Below are 18980 nucleotides of genomic sequence, written 5' to 3' on the forward strand. Positions count from 1 at the left end.
TGTGAGAACAAGTCGATTTTAAACAGAGGTGACACGAGATTAATGTTCTTAACTCGACTAGCTATGATGAGGAACTGAGATGAATGAAACTGATTTAAATAGAACAAATAGAGGTGTACTTTGTTGCATCATTGAAAGTAAGTAAACAATTAAATAAGTTTAATTTGGTGAGTCAGGAAAAGGAGGGTGGGTGGGATTGTGAGATATTGTGGAGTTGCGCGGTAACGAAGATGGGGTACGTACGACATGAGAATCTATCGCCAGTGCTTTGGATATTATCCAAATCCAAAGCCCACCACGTCTGCAGCTTTCTTTTCTTCTGCGCTCCTCTCCTCCCCCACTCGAGACTGTCCACTATTCTGTAACATGTCGTCCACCTTCACCGGCACAGCATATCCGAAACGCACTCATGTTCCTCCATCTCCTGTAGCTAGCACAACCTCTCTCTCTCTCTCTCTCTCTCTCTCTCTCTCTCTCTCTCTCTCTCAGAAGGGGTTATAGGTTGGAGCCACTTGCAATTCCACGGCCTTCGGTGGTGCGGAAAGATCCAACCTTTACACCAACAACAACATCGGGTTGTGCTTCTATCCTGTTAGGAGTTGTCGATGATGGCCACTTCCAATTCCACAGCCAACACAGTAACTCGCGGTCCATAGGTCGCTGTGTCGACCAAGATGGACATGTGTGGACCGCATGAGTCAACGGCGAGACTGCATGGGAACCAAGAGAGAAGGAACACATGTATGCTCTTGAAGTTGGGGAACTGCATATGTTTTCACTGAATATGAAAAGCACTAAAATTTGAAATATCTAAAAATATGTTCTATCATTCTTATGGAGTAAATGATTTCTTATATTTGACCAATATAAATATAGGTTTCAACATCATTAAATACATGCTACCGAGGTATATCTAGGGACTTGCTAAATGTAGATTAGATACCTAAACTTGGGCTACTCCGACGACGCAACACAAAGCGATCAAATCACAAGCACAGGGTTTAGCAACAACAGCAGAAGATTCCTCGAGTTTGGAATGGCAATCAACCGTGTTAGGCATGATGCATCACACTGTTTGAGACCTCAAATCAATCACTCGGTGTTACATCAAAACACTCGGTAATGTGCTAATCCCACACCACACGGCCATGGCAGGGCGCCCAATCTGCACGTCCATCGAGGGAGGGAGAGAGAGAGAGAGAAAGAGAGGGGATCCCAATCATGTCCTCAGCTCCATCATGCTCTTGAAAAGACGCAGGATGGCCCAAACGCAGGTTGATTGATGGGCTTAACTTTTCAAACAAAGGTGATGAATAACTTGAGTGGAAGGGAACATGATGTGACCTCCACGTTGTGTCGACGTCCCACCACCCACCATGCACAGAAGAAGCTTATGGACGTATCATGCACAGACTTCTTTCCATGGCTGCAGCAGAGCCACTTACGGAAGACGACACGGAGCAGAAAACAAGTAGTAATCGGCTACTGACTTCGTACTGCAGCAAACACTGTCCTTAAGGATTAGAGCTTTAGGGAGAGATCGAGCATGGCCTTGTCGTCACCATGGGATGAAACGGGAGGAGTAGGAGGAGGAGGAGAAGGGAGGTGTGGTGATGATGGCCGGTGGGGGTGGGAAGCCCGCTGCCAATTCAGGAGGTCGATGGTCTCGTTGCACCAGGCGGAGCAGCTCATCGGTGGCGGTGGGAACGCGAGGCCACCGCGGTCGGCCACCAAGCGGGGGGCACCATAGCCGTCAGACAGGCCGTGGCTGGTGCAGGCAGCAGGCTTGCACGAGTGGGAGGCGATGGGGAAGGAATAGGGGTTCAGGTGGTGAGGAGGGACGGCGACGGTGGCAGGGGGTGGGAGGTAGAGGTGTGAACTCCACCCCACGCTTCGCTCTTTCTTGTGGGCGTTCTGGTGGCCGCCAAGAGCCTGGGACTTGAGGAACTTCTTGTTGCAGAAGAGGCAAGGGAAGAGCCTGACGTCCCTTGCGTCACGGTCATGGCCACTGCCACTGCCACTGTCAGCGCCGCTGGTCGAAGACTGAGCCAAGGTGAGGGAGAGATCGACACCAGGTTGCGGCGGCAGCAGCTCTGACGGAGGAGTTTCCATCTTCTTCTTCTTCTTCAGCTTTCAGCTTCCAAGTCTTGTTGGGATGGGAGTCGGCACGCTCTCTTATCAGTTTTTAAGGCAAGCGAGCGACAGAAGAGCAAGCCGCTTCCTAAAATGCCAAAGGGGTCACTCATGGGTTGGACAATCGTGTCAAAAGATGATGACATCTACACGGCCAAAATGCCTTTTCTGAGGGGCAACAGTTGCTGAACTTTCCAACAAACACATGCTGTGCATCTCAAAGAGGCTGAAATAGGTCATCAGGATACGAACACCCGCTTTATTCCCAAGCATTTAAGGAAACGAAAGCAAGTGAGCAACGAAGGAGAAAGGAGTAAGGAATGTACCTTCTCCTGAGGTGGCCATTAGAAACCTTCAGTTGTGGCCAGCAAACTCTACAGTTAGCTTTTCAAGTACCTGAAGCCCTTGAAGGTTTGTAGCAGCACTCAAAAGATGATGACATCTACACGGCCAAAATGCCTTTTCTGAGGGGCAACAGTTGCTGAACTTTCCAACAAACACATGCTGTGCATCTCAAAGAGGCTGAAATAGGTCATCAGGATACGAACACCCGCTTTATTCCCAAGCATTTAAGGAAACGAAAGCAAGTGAGCAACGAAGGAGAAAGGAGTAAGGAATGTACCTTCTCCTGAGGTGGCCATTAGAAACCTTCAGTTGTGGCCAGCAAACTCTACAGTTAGCTTTTCAAGTACCTGAAGCCCTTGAAGGTTTGTAGCAGCACTCAATATATAACTTTCCATTATTCTTCAATTTCACCATGTTCCTTAAACAACAGCGAGTATACCAAATGAGGTGAGAGAGAGAGAGATAGAATGAGTACCTAGTCATTTGGTTAAAAGCTATTGGCGAGTGGGACTCGGCTATACCAAGTCAGACCTGCAACAGTATGGGTTACAGTGAACCCCACAAGTAGGATGAGAACTTGAGAGACGGCAACATTTGATGGCAATGGACCCACCACCCTTCGAGTTCGGACAAAAGTTGCCCACCAACAAAATGTCCAGTCTTCGGTGGGACAACAGTCACCTGTGAGTAAATATTGCCTGGATGGGGGGCAGAGCAATCACAACTTGATTCTTTACGTCGTACCATCATAATGATTCCAAGAGGTAAATAAAACATTCAACATGCTGAAACTACACCACACCAGAATTATGTAACATCGAACATATTGGAACATGTTGGAACTTCAAGAGTACGATCAACTACTGAAACCCCAATAATTGATCAATATGCTGAAGTCGGATTCTCAGCTATGAAGATTAAGATGGATCTGTAAATTAGATTGACTATGGCCATTATATAGCAGGAAAAAGCTATTGCAGTAATTAAGAGGACACTAGCTGCAAACACACCAAACACTTTGTCGCTATTTTTCTGCAACAGGTGGTCCTGCTTGAACAATAATAATGCTTTGGCAGATCTTTGCGGAGTCTCTGTTCGATCTGTAAAGATGAACTGGAACTATCAGACAAGGCCCGGATAGACATTGCACCTCTAAACAATATCTGTAAGTATGCTGTGCATCACAAGTTCTTTTAAGAGAAGGGAAAATATCAATTGGATTATGGAAATGTGAAGGTCTTCGGACTGTTTCTTTAAGTACCAACCCAAAACTAGTCTATAAAAATTATACTGACGAAATAAAAGTCTAAAGCATTCTGCATATTTATATCACCAAATGAAATTCAAATGACAATTTACCAACTGTGAAATCCCAGGCTTTATGTGAACAAATAAGCTTGCATCTTTTATTACACAGCCACAAGTTACAGAGATATTTGAGACGAAATTTGGTAAAAATTTGAGGGGGCACAAATTGTTCAATAGACTATCTTCTACTTGCTTCCCCAAGATCCCCATCATGGATATAGGCAACTGCATCTGGAAGGCAAACAATGGAACTACTGTTTACAGATGAGCTGGTTCTTTGTCTATATTCCAGCAAAAAATTTCTAAAGGCAGTCTATTTTAATTGTTTGTGGCAGCTTATCCACAGAAATAACTACCAGCATATGCAAAACATATCAATGTACTTAGGAGACATCCGAATGCGATAATCAAAAGAGATAAAATAAGTATTTTGGACTTAACTAAACATATAATTTCTTACAAATCTCAATAATGATAAAAGAACCATATAGCCGATCCCAAATAGTTGGGACTCAAGATTTTGTTGTTGTTGTATATGCTAAGCACACAAACAACAAAAAAAATTAGTAAACAAACATGGTGACCAGTATACCAAGGGGTGGCAGGCAGCAAATACTCTTATTGGCCAACAAATAAGAAAAAAATTATTGGCAACAAAATCCACACCGAGGAAATATGAAAAACGAGAGGATGAACAGGGGCAATAGCTGATAAGGAAAATGGTCTAATCATTAAATATTCCATAGACTGCATCTTTGATTTCCAAAAAACACAAAAAAGGATCCAACAAGAAACAACCATTTCAACTATGGAGGTGCCTCCACAACAGGAACACACTAATTGGGCAAACCATGTGGATGATAAAAAGACAAACTTTAAGTCACAGTACTAAGAGGTAATGAAATGTCAACTATATTAATGAGGCAATAGATAATTGATGTAAGCAGATCCAAAAATCAACTGGATCAATAGCATGTCACAATAAGAACTATGTTCTAAATACCAGTACCTTTCCAAAATGAATAAGCAATAGCATTATTGACATAATGTGGCAATGAATCAAGAAAGACAAGTGCCAATCTACACAGAGTTAGCTGTGAACCATAACAACTAACCTAATAGAGAACTTTCCTGCCTGAGATTAGGCATTTTGATGAGGTAAGTTCACAGAACTGTAATACTTTGTTAACCATAGCCACTATGACCCTTTCAGATTTTAGTCCTTGTTGTGCAGACATTTAGAATATACACTAGCCTCCAGATAAGCCAAGTCACAAAGAGCCTGTTTCTCCCATGACTTGCCATTTCTGCAGGAACCCAATTTAGTAACCATTCAATTCATTTTCCAAGACTTGTAGGAAACTTGACACTTGTTCAATCCAGATTTCAATAGTATCTGGAAATCCAATAGCTAACATGTTGCAAATGTGTACCTTCCTCTTTCACATATATAATTCTGTGATTATTGATTTACAGGGGAGAGATGAATCATCACATGAGAATAACGTCATCCAACATTTTTATCACATTTTAAAATGCATAGATGCTTATCTACTTGTATTAATTTCTCATTTCTTGTTTCAAACAGTTTTTAGCTGTCATCTTCCGGCATGTATCATTTCTTAAATTGGTTACCTATCCGGATAATTCATAATTTCACTTCATACATCTGTCCAAGAGGTAGTTAGTCTCACTGCCTCTAGGTACAACATAAAAGAAATAACCTATAAGAGCCATAAACGGGCTCCTTGTCAAACAAACAATATATCAAAAGGCAGGATACAATGCTCCAACTTTGATCGTGGTTATCCTCAGAGTTTGAAAATCATTCAATTTACAAGTACAAAATAGGGAAACTGTCCATGTGACAGAAAATTTCCTAACAAGCATAAAGATAAATGTATGAAATTTCTGGAAAAGATAGAATAAGAAATATTTGCATATGTGAATAAGTAGGAATAGCTTTTGATTATGATAAAACTTCAAATATTTAAGATGGTATGATCACATATTTAAGAGAGAATTATAGATCCACTGTTTAAGTGAGATAAGTCAATTAGGATTCATAATGTGATTTGTTGGTTCTTATTTTTACTGATATTGCCCTCAACAAAGCTCAATGATGGGACAAAATTTATGTAGCCAACCTCACATAGTTGAGCTGTTACATTTTGTTGTTGCAATTGCATAACTTAGCTAATTCATGCTAGTAAGGAGATTCCTAACAATATAACAGTAAGTTCATTACAGAAATAAGAATTATTGGTCATTCAAAGCAATGCTTCACACATGCATGGGAAAAGAGAATAAAAGCAGCAAGTATAAAGTGAAGAGTGCAAGAGAAGATAATAAATGGAAAACATAAGGAAAGAGAAATGAAAAAGGGCAATTGAAAAAGAGAAATGAAACATAAGGTCAAAAAGGTAAAAGGGCAAGAAGGAGAACCTATAATCATGCTTTATCCACCATCAATACCTTATCCTTCTTATCGCAGCTTCCGATTGCTTGCGATGCTAGCAGGTTATTCTTCCCGAATACTAACAATGTGAAAGGGAGACTGTTACCAACAAATCCTCCATGATCATATTAGTAAGACTGGACCAGCTCTAATCAGGGTATCCCATTGGATAAGCCAGCAAATGGTGTGGCCAGTATAAATTTTGAGCATCAGCATGGCAAATGTCAGTGAACTATGTAATGACCAAAGTAACCAATTACCCTTTTCTTGAATGAGCCTAGCCATATGGACTGAACCATGTAAGCCATATATAATATTCTTTCCAATGTACAATTATTACCACTAAAATCAAACATCACAGCACAGAAATAGCCATGGTCAATAGTGAACAACAAATATCATAGAAATGAGTCTTTCTAACTTGTTTCATGACCAGTCTTACTTCAAATAATTCCAGTCAAAACCAGTATAATTTTCAGTAATATACCTTGTGTGCATGTATCCCTCTCAGCTCCAACATTTCCAAAGACTCAAAAATCCCACAAAAAAAAAGCGAAAAAACCTCTACTGTATTTGGAGAGGAGAGAGATTGTACTCTTCACAGATTCATATTAGCATGATATCAATGACCAGCAAATAAAATGAAACGGAGAAACAAGTCACGTAACTGAATGAGCAAAACCTTGGAAACTAAAAATATCAGCCCAGTCAAGCCGACTTTGACTAATATTTTCCCACAAGTATAAACTGTTGAGAAGAAACGAAACACCAAAAAAACAGCATACTCCAAACTAAGCAGTTTCCAACCTGCATTGGCAATTGGAATGAGGAGGCCTCTAAATCCATAAGTTCTCCCTGCGGTATTCTCGCACAATGACTGGCACACTGGAAGGTGGGAGCTGCAATAAACAACCACTAGTAACAGATGGCCAAAAAATAAAATGTTTTCAAATTACAATTGGAAGCAAAGATAAAAGGTAGATCATCACCACCCAGCTTGTTCCAATGAAAGCAAAATTGAACCCAACATATCTTCCACACATAAAATGAGGCAAACATATAAAGAAGTATCCTTCATGGTTGCAGAAATCATAGAAATACAATCATGTAAAACCCAATTATTATCTCAAAGACACTGGCATAAAATCATATAATAATACAACAATTTAGAAAATGCAGGCATCTTGAAAGTCATCAAAACTGTTAGTGTAGTAGAAAATGCAAGGATTCAGGATCTAAAAGTTCAATCTTATAACAGAGAGAACATTAATGGAATCAGAACAATGCACAGAAAGGAATCAAAGGATGCTTAGAAAGTTCAAAATGATTATAGAGTTCTCCAACCAATAATAAAAAAGAACAAAAATGCATCTTTTAACTTGCAAAAGAGAAAAAGTTAGTTAGATGGAACCAAAAGTAAATCTACTAATAGTATATATAAAAAATATTAAAAATATGAATAAAAGAATATAAAAATTGCAGCTTGGCTGTGCCTCAATACATATTAAACTGTCTGAAAACATGAGAAGAAAATCCTTGGCAACATTTCAGGGTTGCAGATCTTCTGAGGAGCCCTGAGGAAAGTTTATTATATCTGAATAGTGTATGCTGAAAACTCTGTGCCACAAGGCAATAAAGTACTTCACTATGAAAGTTCTTGCCACAGATGATAAAATTCAAAAGTTACTGAGGTCTTGGTTTGGTTAAAACAAAATGTATTAAAAGTCGTGCAACCACGGAAAATAAATCATGGTTCCATTACTCAAATGACCAGTTTCATAAAGATCATTTGCTTACCTAAACTGGTATCAGCCCCATACTCGACTGAAAGTCACATACTTAAACTAAATGCATGATGCCAGATGAATTAAATGGCAAGTTAAATCCACATAAGCAAAAGAAAACATAATGATTCATTACATTCCTCCATGATGTACTTTTTTATGACAATCACCACTAAAAGTTTGTGACACCGAAGCACAATTTACTCTCCCAATAAAAGAAAAGAGGTCAATACAGCCCAAGAATTTTGTTAGGCATTGATTGATCAAAGGTAGATGGAAGAGTAGATGTCTTACAATCACTTTTAGGCATTGATTGATCAAAAGGTGGATGGCATGACCATGGTAAACGGTCAGCTTATGCTGTGCAAGACAACACAGTGTCATCGGTGAACTTATGCCCGGAAAGCATGTACTGAGGGAAATGTTCCCAACCACTTTTAGAAAGTTCAGAAAGAGCCAAAAGAAGTTATAATGGTATTAAAAGGAAGTCTAGAAAGAAAAGAGTCTTAGACCCATTTCAAATCCTCTAGATTTACTGGAAGTGTTGAACATAGGAAAACAAAACAAACTAAAGCATTATCCAATCAAACCTAGTGGTAATTTCATATAGCAAATATATAAAACTTTTTTGCTTTAGGCATGTATGAGATATGTAACCTGCAACTTGTGATACCAGCAACTAAATGGGGAAAATGAAATCACGTGAAAGAAACAAACATAAAGTTCTTGCATTGCTCGCACTAATTTAAAGAAACTAACACCAAAAACTTAGCAGTCAATTTCACAACTCACCATCCCATAATCCGTGATAATCATTGACACAAAATCAGAAGGTGTTGCATCATAACTGTAAATGCAGGAAATCAAAATTTATCAATCTGGAAATAACAGATGATCAATTGTTTATCACAAAGAGCACTCTTACGTAAGATTTAAAAGCTGCAGATTCTCAATGTCAGCCCGATTATCCAGATGGTTTAAATCTTTCCGTCCAGGAACTTTTGAAATGACATCTGGATCACCTGAAAAGTAGCACAAACACAATTTTATAAGATATGTGGCAGAAGGTTGCCTAGCGAAAAAAAAGAAGGTAAAAAAAATTAAATACACAGCACTACATGTATACCTAGCTCGTTTGAACATATAGAATCAAGTTGTACCCTTTCATGAAACTTATAAGCCTCACAGCATATTAGAACGGGAACCCGGAAAGCATTTGCAACCATAGCTACACAAGCTGTACCAACTCTTGAGTAAACAGTTCCATTGGACAGCACTGAGGCAGCTCCTAGAAAAACCAGTGTGACTTCATGCATGATGTATGAAATTGCATTTACATGTGTGTATGTGCAGTTAATGCCCTTGGCCACCAATCTATGGAACAATACCTGCCCTTCAAGCTTTGGGCGAGAATCAACTATAACAACACGGAACTGTTTCCCAACCTCGTGGGCGTATACTAATAGCATCTCAACAACACAAGATAATCCATATGTTAGGAGAACATCCCCATCTCTGATCTTGGTAACAGCATGCCTAATTATAACCTTATCAGCAATCACTATTTTCTCATTTATGAAACGATCAATGTCAGATTGAAGACTAGATTTCACTTCTGATTCCGGCATTGTATCTGGTAATTTAGCAATTCTATTTTTTAAAAACCTGATAGCATTTCCCATGCTAATTGAAAGAGGTCTACACTCGATTAGAAATGACACATAACTACTTATTTTTGCAGTCAAATCTCGAACAAGTGCCTTTTCAGGGGGTGTAGAGTAATCTCGGATTGCCTCTCGGAATGCAAGAAGCATTGCAATACAACGAGCATTGCCACCTGATATATTACCAGACAAGTACTGAAGTCCAACCTGATGACAAGATCAAGCAGTCACATTAGACAAAATGATATTTTGACACATAATATGTTCGTAGCAGATAATAGAAATCAAAATCTTTGATCATTTTGACTAAAACAGGAGACAATTACATAAACTCGGCATAATTAATTACAAGGTTCACATTGTTGTGTTGGACGCAAATAATTCTTCTTTGAATTTATGCATATCTGAACATATCTGCAGAGAACATAGTACAGAACTTGCAGTAGATGCAATAAGTTCATTACTTGGTCACTCTGTTACTTGGTTACTCATGATCAAACTCGAGATCCACCTACATAAGATCTAATTTGCATATCATTGGTCAACTTAACACAAGCCTGTTTCAGAAACCTTTGCCCAAATAATTCCTGATGTCTCCTACCAAAATAGGCTTTGTTACCTGACTATAGGTATATCAGACCATCAGACCAGGAGAATATCTGTTAGTTTTCTAAACCAGCATAGTGGAACATATTTCATATATGTGCCAAAGCATCAAAACCAACGATAAGGAATATAATGCTTGCAGACCAAGTTAAGGGGGAAAAAATAGCATCATCGATAGGCACCTTGTAAACAGAAGGATGCATTGGATCAAGTTGAAAGAACTTTGTTTCAAGATCTGGAAGCTGAGTTCCATGTATATATTGAGGTAAATGCCGGAACAATTCAACTCTGTTTTTAGCTTCAAATTGATAAACCACTGCACGTCGTTTTGCTTTTTCAACCCTATGGATATCATCAAATTGCATACGTGGAGGAGGAACGTCCTTCTTCCGATCCTTTTCAGGAGGTCGATCAACGACCTTCTTTTCGGAAGATACAGATGGATTTGCAACTTGAGGCCCATCTTTCTTTTGTGCAGGAGGCTTGACAACTTTACCCTGCTTTATGTTTGCAGGAACTGCACCTCCTGGTGCAGCTGAAAGCTTGACTCCAGCACCTATAAATATAATCATGCAAACCAATGCAATACTATATTAACTGAATCTGAGGTACAGGTCATAACAAAATGAATATGTATACAATCCAATACAGAAAGTGTTTTCTAACAAGAAATTGTGATTTTAGGCAGCCAAATAGTGACAGATAAGAAAAAACCAAAGAGATATGGTTAAAGAACAAAGTTATGGCAGTACAAAGATAAAAAATTCCTGGTGTATAAATTTTGGCAGTTCTAATTAAAAGTAAAAAAATGGTAACACTGACTATCAAGAATTATAGGAGAGCTCCTAAAAGAAATTGACTCACATTATTCATTTATCAAGGCAGGCAAACTCGAATACTAAGATACAGGAATCAATTTTGATTATGGGAGGATAAGGCCTAAGAATGTTGGATAAATGCATGACGTTTTTCAGGGGAATGCAACAACTATCCAAAGCACTGTCACACATTTAGCTCTCTGTTCTTTGGCATTAGCCTAAAAATCTGCACTTAACTCCCCACAAGTTCCAGATCTACAGTAGAAATTTGACTATCAAAGAGTTCTTTGGACTGATATATACAATAGACATGCTGAAGTTAACAACTGAAGAAACAGGAGGCTTTCATGCAATATCCCAAGCAGATAGCAAACTGTCAATCAAGTTATCCAAAAGCCAGTTCCAAGTAAAGTTTTTAATATAAAGAAACAAGACTTAAATCAAGGTTTTTGTTCATTCCGACATACTGTGTGGGTACACTGAGATGTACTGCTGTACCCATCTGCTGGGGGAGGGAGAGGGGGAGGTAGAAGGAAGAGGAGGAAAAGGAGAGGTGTCAACAAAGAGGTGGGCAGTAGCCAACGAGTGCACAGGAAGCAACAAGCAGCAGTGGTCAAGCCATGCAGATCGGGTTCGCATTTCATGCTGACATGGAGCGATATAAGGGTTAACAAAAATATGTTATTTTTTAAAACTGGACCACCCAAAATGAGGTGGTCCACATAGGCGTTGACGCCCAGACCAGTTAGTACCTATTCAACATTTAATTCCATGTCGAAATGTACTGGATGGTACATATCTGCCATAGACTGGATCAGAACACGAATCCACTCCTTCTACAGGGTTAAGGTGTAGTACAAGGCTTAAAACCTAGTAAGCCTTGTGAACTAGAAGGAAAGCCCACTTTTTTTTTATCCTAAAATTGAAAAAGAACTGCTTCTGTCTCTTTTAATTTTTAGTAAGGAAAAAATCCTAATGCCCTATGTCCCCCATATGCCTTACTCTCACGAATTCTCTAGCGCTAGCCGCCCGTCGCCCACTCTTGTCAGCGTGTTGGTATAACCGGTACTCTTCTCCCCTTCGTCCTTTGCTGTTTCCTTTTCTTCTTCTCCTCCTCCTCTCTATGTACTGGTATCACGGTACATATACTAGCATACAGTGTCATATGCTGATATGAACTGGGCCCATACCAATCCACCTATGGACCGGCATATGTCAACTACCTGAACTGTGAGGCTGCCTAAAATTCACTAAATACTGATGCTAAGCATTAAAAAGACAATGACAATCACTTGTATACTGTAGCTTGTAAGACCAGAATTGGTATCAAGATTATCCTATGAAGATCCAATCAGGAGAAGAGGGTTCAACTAAACTGGACCAACAATATAAAAATAAATTGAGAAAATACAGGGCTAATTACATATTACCCTCTGTAGCTAATTATGTTTAGTATTTCGGTCCTTACACTTTCAAAAAATACATTAGAATCTTTATACTTACGAAAGTGAAACATTTAACCCCGTTTCTCTTCACACCGTTAATTCTGTTACGAAAATACTGCACGTGTTTTCACATGCAAAAAATGACCCTAAAATAAGGTTAAAAAAATAATTTCATCCCCCTATATTTTATTGCCAACTTTTCCTTGCTCATCGGTATCTCCCTGCACCCAACATCTACCCTACATAGCTTCCCACAACCAACATGAGACCGTTGCGCCCCTGCCGCCTCTCCCACAACCCAAACAGCACCCTCCTTTGTGAGCACACCGCCGACGTTCCTCCCGTAGGAGCTAAACCATTTTGCTCGCATATACTCCCTCCACCTCCACGACGGCACATGCATGCTCACGCCTCTGATGACTCCACTATGGCGGCACACATTAGCTTCACGACGCGCTCAAGCAAGTCTCGACTATCGACGAACACCGCTGGAAGGACGATGAGGACGATCACGTAGTCGATGATTGGCCTAGGAATCTTGAATTCTACGACAAGGTTGATGTCCACAATGTAGCAAACGCCGCCCTTAGCGATCACATCGATGTACTCGTGGTAGCCACCATGGACTTTGTCAGCTCTCACCAACTCGCCATTGAGTCGCTCTCCAACTCGACTAGCACGGCCTTGAGTGAGCGCCACCAGTCTCCGCCCCGGAGCCCTTCCTCCCTTCATGACCGCAACCTACTCCCATATGATCGTGGCTTTCGGCCATCCCTCGCTTTCGAATCCTACTTGACGTCATAGAACGAGTCAACGAGGTCAGCCAACTCGGCGGTCGAGTTGGGGGACTCCTTTGCCGACTCGCCTCCCGTTGAATCTCAAAGTCGCGTCCTGGTTGTCTCATCTAGCGACGTTATCACCTCCTGCTGAATCGCCACTAGTCTCCGCCCCGACAACAACACCTGGATCACGTCCAGCCAGGGCAAAGACCGGTGGCAATTGGACAGGAGGCAATAGCGCCATTGGACGAGACAACCAGGGCGCGACTTTGGGATTCAGCAGGAGGGGAGCCGGTTGAGTCCTCGACTCGGCCATCGTGCTGGCCAACCTAGTTGACTCGTTTTATGACGTCGAGCAGGATCCGGAAGCGAGGGACGATCGAAAGCCACGATCAAATGGGAGTAGGTTGCGATCATTGAGGGAGAAGGGCCTCCGGGGCGAAGATTAGTGGCGCTCACTTGAGGCCATGCTGGCCGAGTCAAAGGGCGACTCGATGGCGGGTCGGTGAGACCTGACAGATTCCCTAGCAGTTACAATAAGTACATCGACGTGATTGCCAAGGGCGACGCCTACTACATCGTGGAAATCAAACTTGCCGCAAAATTCGAGATCGCAAGGCTAACAACCAACTACATGATGCTCCTTCACGTCCTTCCGGTGGTGTTCGTCGACAGTCGAGACTTGCTTGAGCACATCATGAAGCTGATGTACGTCGCCATAGCAGAGTCATCAAAGGCATGGGCATGCACGTACTACGTCACTGCTACCGTGGAGGCGGAGAGAGTATGTGCGAGCAAAATGGTTAAGCTCCTATGGGAGGACCGCCGACAGTGTGCTCATAGAGGAGGGTGTCGTTTGGGTTGCGGGAGAGGCAGCAAGGGCGCAACCGTCTCATGTTAGTGGTGGGAAGCTATATAGGATAGATATTAGGTGTAGGGAGGGGAGATGTCGGTGAATAGGGAAAAGTTGGCAATGGCACACAGGGATTGTGAAATTACCTTTTAACCCTATTTTTGGGTTATTTTTCACACGTGACAGCACATGCGATATTTCTGTCGACAAAATTGACGACATGAGGAGCAACAAGGTTAAATGTTTCACTTTCGTAAGTATAGGGATCCCAAAGTAACTTTTGAAAGTATAAGGACTGAAATACTAAACATAATTAACTATATAGGATAATATGTAATTAGCACGAAAATATATTAAAATAATAATCATAAAAAAAGAAATTAGGAGAGTAATAAAAAAATAAAAAAATAGGAAAATAAGACCATAAAAATATTTTCATTGAATTTTACAATAATAACATTCATTAAAACACCAAAATATGTCATTAAGTGCATCTTATTGGCCATCACGTAAGGTTAAAACAAATCAACAATCCACAATTTAAAATAATAAAAAAATGATCTAACTTAGTATTGATAGGGTAGAGGAATGGCTTCTTTCACTCAACCAATCACATATTGTCACATTTCACTCAATCAACATCCTCGGCAACAGGCCACAACTACAACTACAGCCACAAAGGTTGATCCTCACCTCGACTACACTAGTCCTCATTTCTCAAACAATTTCTCAAACAGGGATAGAAGTTGATAAGTTATGGATTTTTAATGACTCATGCATCATTTACCATAAAAAGGGCATCTTACGAACAGGTCTTGATGTTAAAGAATCATTAAGCAATAAATCACAATAAGCATAAAGCGTAAACTTGAGAGAGACTATCTTGCTGCATAAACCACTTCCTAGAGAGAGAACACCTTGCTGCACAAAATAACATGATATTGAAAAGCAATTTACAGCAATAAACATAAATTTTATTTACACATTAGTCACTACACATTCAAGAAAGATGAACTAATTCTTTACCAGATTCCTTTGCTGCAGCTTTTGCAGAACGTTGGGCCTCTTGGAGGGCACGCCTCTCAGCTTTTGTTGTTTTCTCCTTGAGTGTCTTTGATACCCCTGCCCCATCATTTTGCATCCCCACAACAGCTCCTCTTTCTTTTTCTGCAAGATGCCACTCAATCTAAAGAAGATTAACTTGGAGAATCACAGATCAACATAGTAAGGTTTTCTAAAAAGTTTTGGTGCAGACTCAAATTATAATTACAATTCTAAAATTTGTAATTTTATAGTGCTTTCTCTCATTTCATCAACATGACAACTTAGAAATACACAGACAATTGAAATAGGATTCAGTAAAGTTATACAAAAGCCATTCTTTTAAATTTTACCTCCTAGAGAACCAATTGGAAGCTGAGCAGTTATTACTTAAGAAGTTGCATCCATGAGTACATAATTATAAATTATTGGAATATTTCCATGCCAAAATTATTTCTTATGTCAAATGATACCATATAAGCTTAAAAGAGAAAACTGCAAAAGTTATCCAGCAGTTCCACAAGATAAATTAAAGCTTTCAATCTATCAGTATGATAACAATACTACATCAAAAGCCTACTGTCCCATATTTCAGTACTACAAAAGTAATCATAAAGCTGATCCATACACATCTGATTATCTAACACAATGATAAGCAAGTAGAAGAAGTTAATAACCTGCACCATCTATTTGAGAAGTTCTCTTCAATTGAACACATGATATGAGTTTCCACAAATGAACCAGACACAAATTTATTGTATATAGAACAATTAGCTGTCTTTATCTTCATTTATGATTTTTAAGAAAGACTACAAGCTAGATATTTAATATCAAATCAATGCTTTAAACATGACTTCAGAAGTTCCACGAACAAGAATCTAATACCAAGTCATTTTTCTTAATAAGTTTATAGCATATAGTTACATTTCAACTAATGGCATATTCGGTCCCTATAGATACAGATAAATTATCAAGAGCTTTAGCAAATAAAATGGGAAAGATATTCTCATTGGTTCACAAAAAGCAGGACATTTTCCAACATTTATTTATATACTCATCTCTAACCTAGTCCAATGTTTCAAACTATATTCAAGATGAATTAGCTAAGGTATAAAATAAAGCCATGAATGTTTAGGTCTGGCCATTTTTAGTTTTAGAATTTTCTTTCTTTTTTGAAATGCGTCTGATTGCTGTTACGATTAAATATGACATTGTCGAACAACTTTGTTATTATATTTGTTCAGTTGGTTTTATTCAATTTTTTGAAGAATTATTAAAGGAGACCAAAAACTAGCCAATTAGTTTTGTTTGGTTGCACACAATACCAATCCAGTATAATACTGATCACTCTCAATTTCAATAAGAAAGATGAATTCCACTTGTTCATATGGTCGGAAAAAACTTAGACAACCGAAAGAAAATAAAATTATTGATAAAAAAAAATCTATTATACAATACATAACCCAACACTAGCCATTCACTACTGAATCCCAAAGAAGTACCTTAAATTTCAAGGCATAATTGCACCGTCTATAGACAGGATTCACATATAGTACCTATTAAATGTGGATTTCACCCTACCACAATACTAAAATTGTAAAAAGTAGACTCTACTGCCTTTGCCAGAACAAGGGCACACAACCTTAAATCATCTGATATGACACTTTAGACATAACAGGTACATTCACAAAATTGCTATGATAACGGAGATATAATACAGAGCACTACGTTCTGCTTTCAGAAGTACCCATATCTCTTGAGGATCAATGATCTAAATCTTTAAGAATCATTCATTAAACATCAATTCTAGAGGTAAATCATACACCATATGTAGTGCTTCCATTGGTAAATCATAGACCACGTAGTGCTTCTGCCTTTGTGAAATTTTTTTGAACAAACAGGTTATGGATGACATATTTTAGCCATTGGTTCAAATGAAGGAAGCATATAAACAAAATCTTAATGAATAGAAGGTGCAAGATGACATTTTATAATGGTGTCACACAGAGGTAGACAAATTTAGGAAACTTCTCCCAGTGCGTAGAATTCATAGTTAAATTTAGAAATCCACCAGTAAAAAGATATGTAATCTAAACCACACATGTGATGTATACACCTGACATAAGCGTCCACACAACCTTCCATTTCAACATCCACCCATCAACTCAATCTGAGAGGCTCTGATTTCAGCCAGCTTCCCGTAAAGGCTATTTGGCTGAATCTAAAAAGGATAATACAACTCTGTTTGATGTTCATGTCCATTAACAAGCGTTAAATATGTAGGGTTCATCATTATGATGCGCAGACTTATTGCATTGTTTTCACCTTCTCACAAGTAGCACCACCATGAAGAATATTTAATCCAACAAACACACTCCAAGTCTTCCTCCGCACACCAATCCCGAGATGCTCTAAAATCTAATTCCTTACATGCTAATTCCATGAAACAATCATAAACAACATCCAAAACAAGAAGATACCATCAGATTTTATTCCTGGCCACTTGACAAGAACTTCCTTGCAAATTACAGATGAAATTAAAAGCCAATTGCATGTTGTACATGTATATTGCTCAATTGTCGAAGTGAACTATGTAGGAGCCAGGCTAAATAAAAGGTATCACTAAACAATAACGTCGTACCTGAAATACCAGGCCGTGTCTTCGCCACCGATGCAGTCGTCCACGAGCTCTTCGGAGTATTGCTGCCGCCACCAACAATACCAGCCTTCATCACCATCATTTCACCGCTACTCCCAGGGAAGGAAGACGCAACCTTTGCCGCCCCACTCCGACCATTACATGGAGACATAGCAGGATCCTCGGAGAACTGGGAGACCGCGTCGTCCATCCGGCTGGACGGCGACGTCAAGGGGGGCGACTCAAGGAGGACTTCCGGGGCGTTATATCCGCCGACCTGGATCTGAAGGCTGTCGCGGCGGGCGGGGTTGGGGACGGCGAGGGGAGCGGAGGGGGAGTGGCGTGGCGGGGGGATCATGACCGGGGAGGTGGAGATAGCAGGGGGGCCGGTGTCTCCGGAGGGAGGGGAAGAGGCAGCCGCGGCGGTGGGGGCTTCGGAGAGGTAGCGGGCGGGCGGGGCGGCGCCGGGGGTGACGAAGCCCACTTGCCGGACCTTGGGGTCGCTGACCGTCCTGGGTGGCCGTCGGTTGTCCATCCTAACGCCGGCGACGGGCAGCGGGTGGGGAATGGGGGATGAGGTAGAGAGGGAGGGATGTGGGATTTGCTAGGGTTTTGAAGGTCCTCCGGCGATGGCAACGCGATGGGGTGGCGAGCCGCATCACAAATAAATGCATTTCTCTTTTTTGTATACAATTTTTAAAAATATATATATATATATATTTAATAATTTTCGTAAAATTATCCGTGAGAGACATTCGATTAATTATTTAAAAATAAGACTACATATCAATAATTCTAAAGAAAAATCATTTAATTAATTTCTTCTATTATTTTACTAACATAATTAATAAAAATATATATTAGATTACATTATAATGTTACACATTTCTTCATAAAAGGTATTATAATAGATGAAAACATATTTATATTTTTAATAAAAAAAATACCAAAAATTGTGTTGTGGGTTGGGCCGGCCCAATAAGTTGAGATCCAATGTCACCATAGATCTCTCTATCATATATATATATATCTCTTCTAATTAGAATGAAATTGAGAGAAAGGTATTGAGTAAATATTAATCAAATATTGGATGAAATTAGAGGGAGAG

The 18980-nt window shown here is 39.9% G+C and overlaps 2 protein-coding genes across 3 annotated transcripts; both read right to left on the reverse strand.

Moving 5' to 3' along the window:
* Positions 1-1028: 1028 nt before the first annotated feature.
* LOC135678098 (zinc finger protein 6-like) lies at positions 1029-3578 on the reverse strand. Its single transcript, XM_065190478.1, has 3 exons — positions 2756-3578; positions 2460-2655; positions 1029-2359 (listed from the first exon to the last, which is right to left on the reverse strand). The coding sequence occupies exon 3, from the start codon at positions 2110-2112 to the stop codon at positions 1522-1524; it is 591 nt and encodes a 196-aa protein (XP_065046550.1). The 5' UTR covers positions 2113-2359; positions 2460-2655; positions 2756-3578; the 3' UTR covers positions 1029-1521.
* Positions 3579-3777: 199 nt separating this feature from the next.
* Positions 3778-18535, reverse strand: LOC135678097 (uncharacterized). 2 transcript variants are annotated; one of them, XM_065190476.1, is made up of 8 exons: positions 17876-18535; positions 15220-15360; positions 10481-10854; positions 9155-9899; positions 8954-9050; positions 8821-8875; positions 7052-7143; positions 3778-4017 (listed from the first exon to the last, which is right to left on the reverse strand). In XM_065190476.1, the coding sequence occupies exons 1-7, from the start codon at positions 18405-18407 to the stop codon at positions 7081-7083; spliced, it is 2007 nt and encodes a 668-aa protein (XP_065046548.1). In that variant the 5' UTR covers positions 18408-18535; the 3' UTR covers positions 3778-4017; positions 7052-7080. The 2 variants fall into 2 exon arrangements, with proteins under 2 accessions (XP_065046548.1, XP_065046549.1); XM_065190477.1 differs by lacking the exon at positions 3778-4017 and adding an exon at positions 4034-6323.
* Positions 18536-18980: the final 445 nt, after the last annotated feature.

Source organism: Musa acuminata, chromosome BXJ1-7 (assembly GCF_036884655.1).
Source record: "Musa acuminata AAA Group cultivar baxijiao chromosome BXJ1-7, Cavendish_Baxijiao_AAA, whole genome shotgun sequence".
In the NCBI taxonomy this organism is placed as follows: domain Eukaryota; kingdom Viridiplantae; phylum Streptophyta; class Magnoliopsida; order Zingiberales; family Musaceae; genus Musa; species Musa acuminata.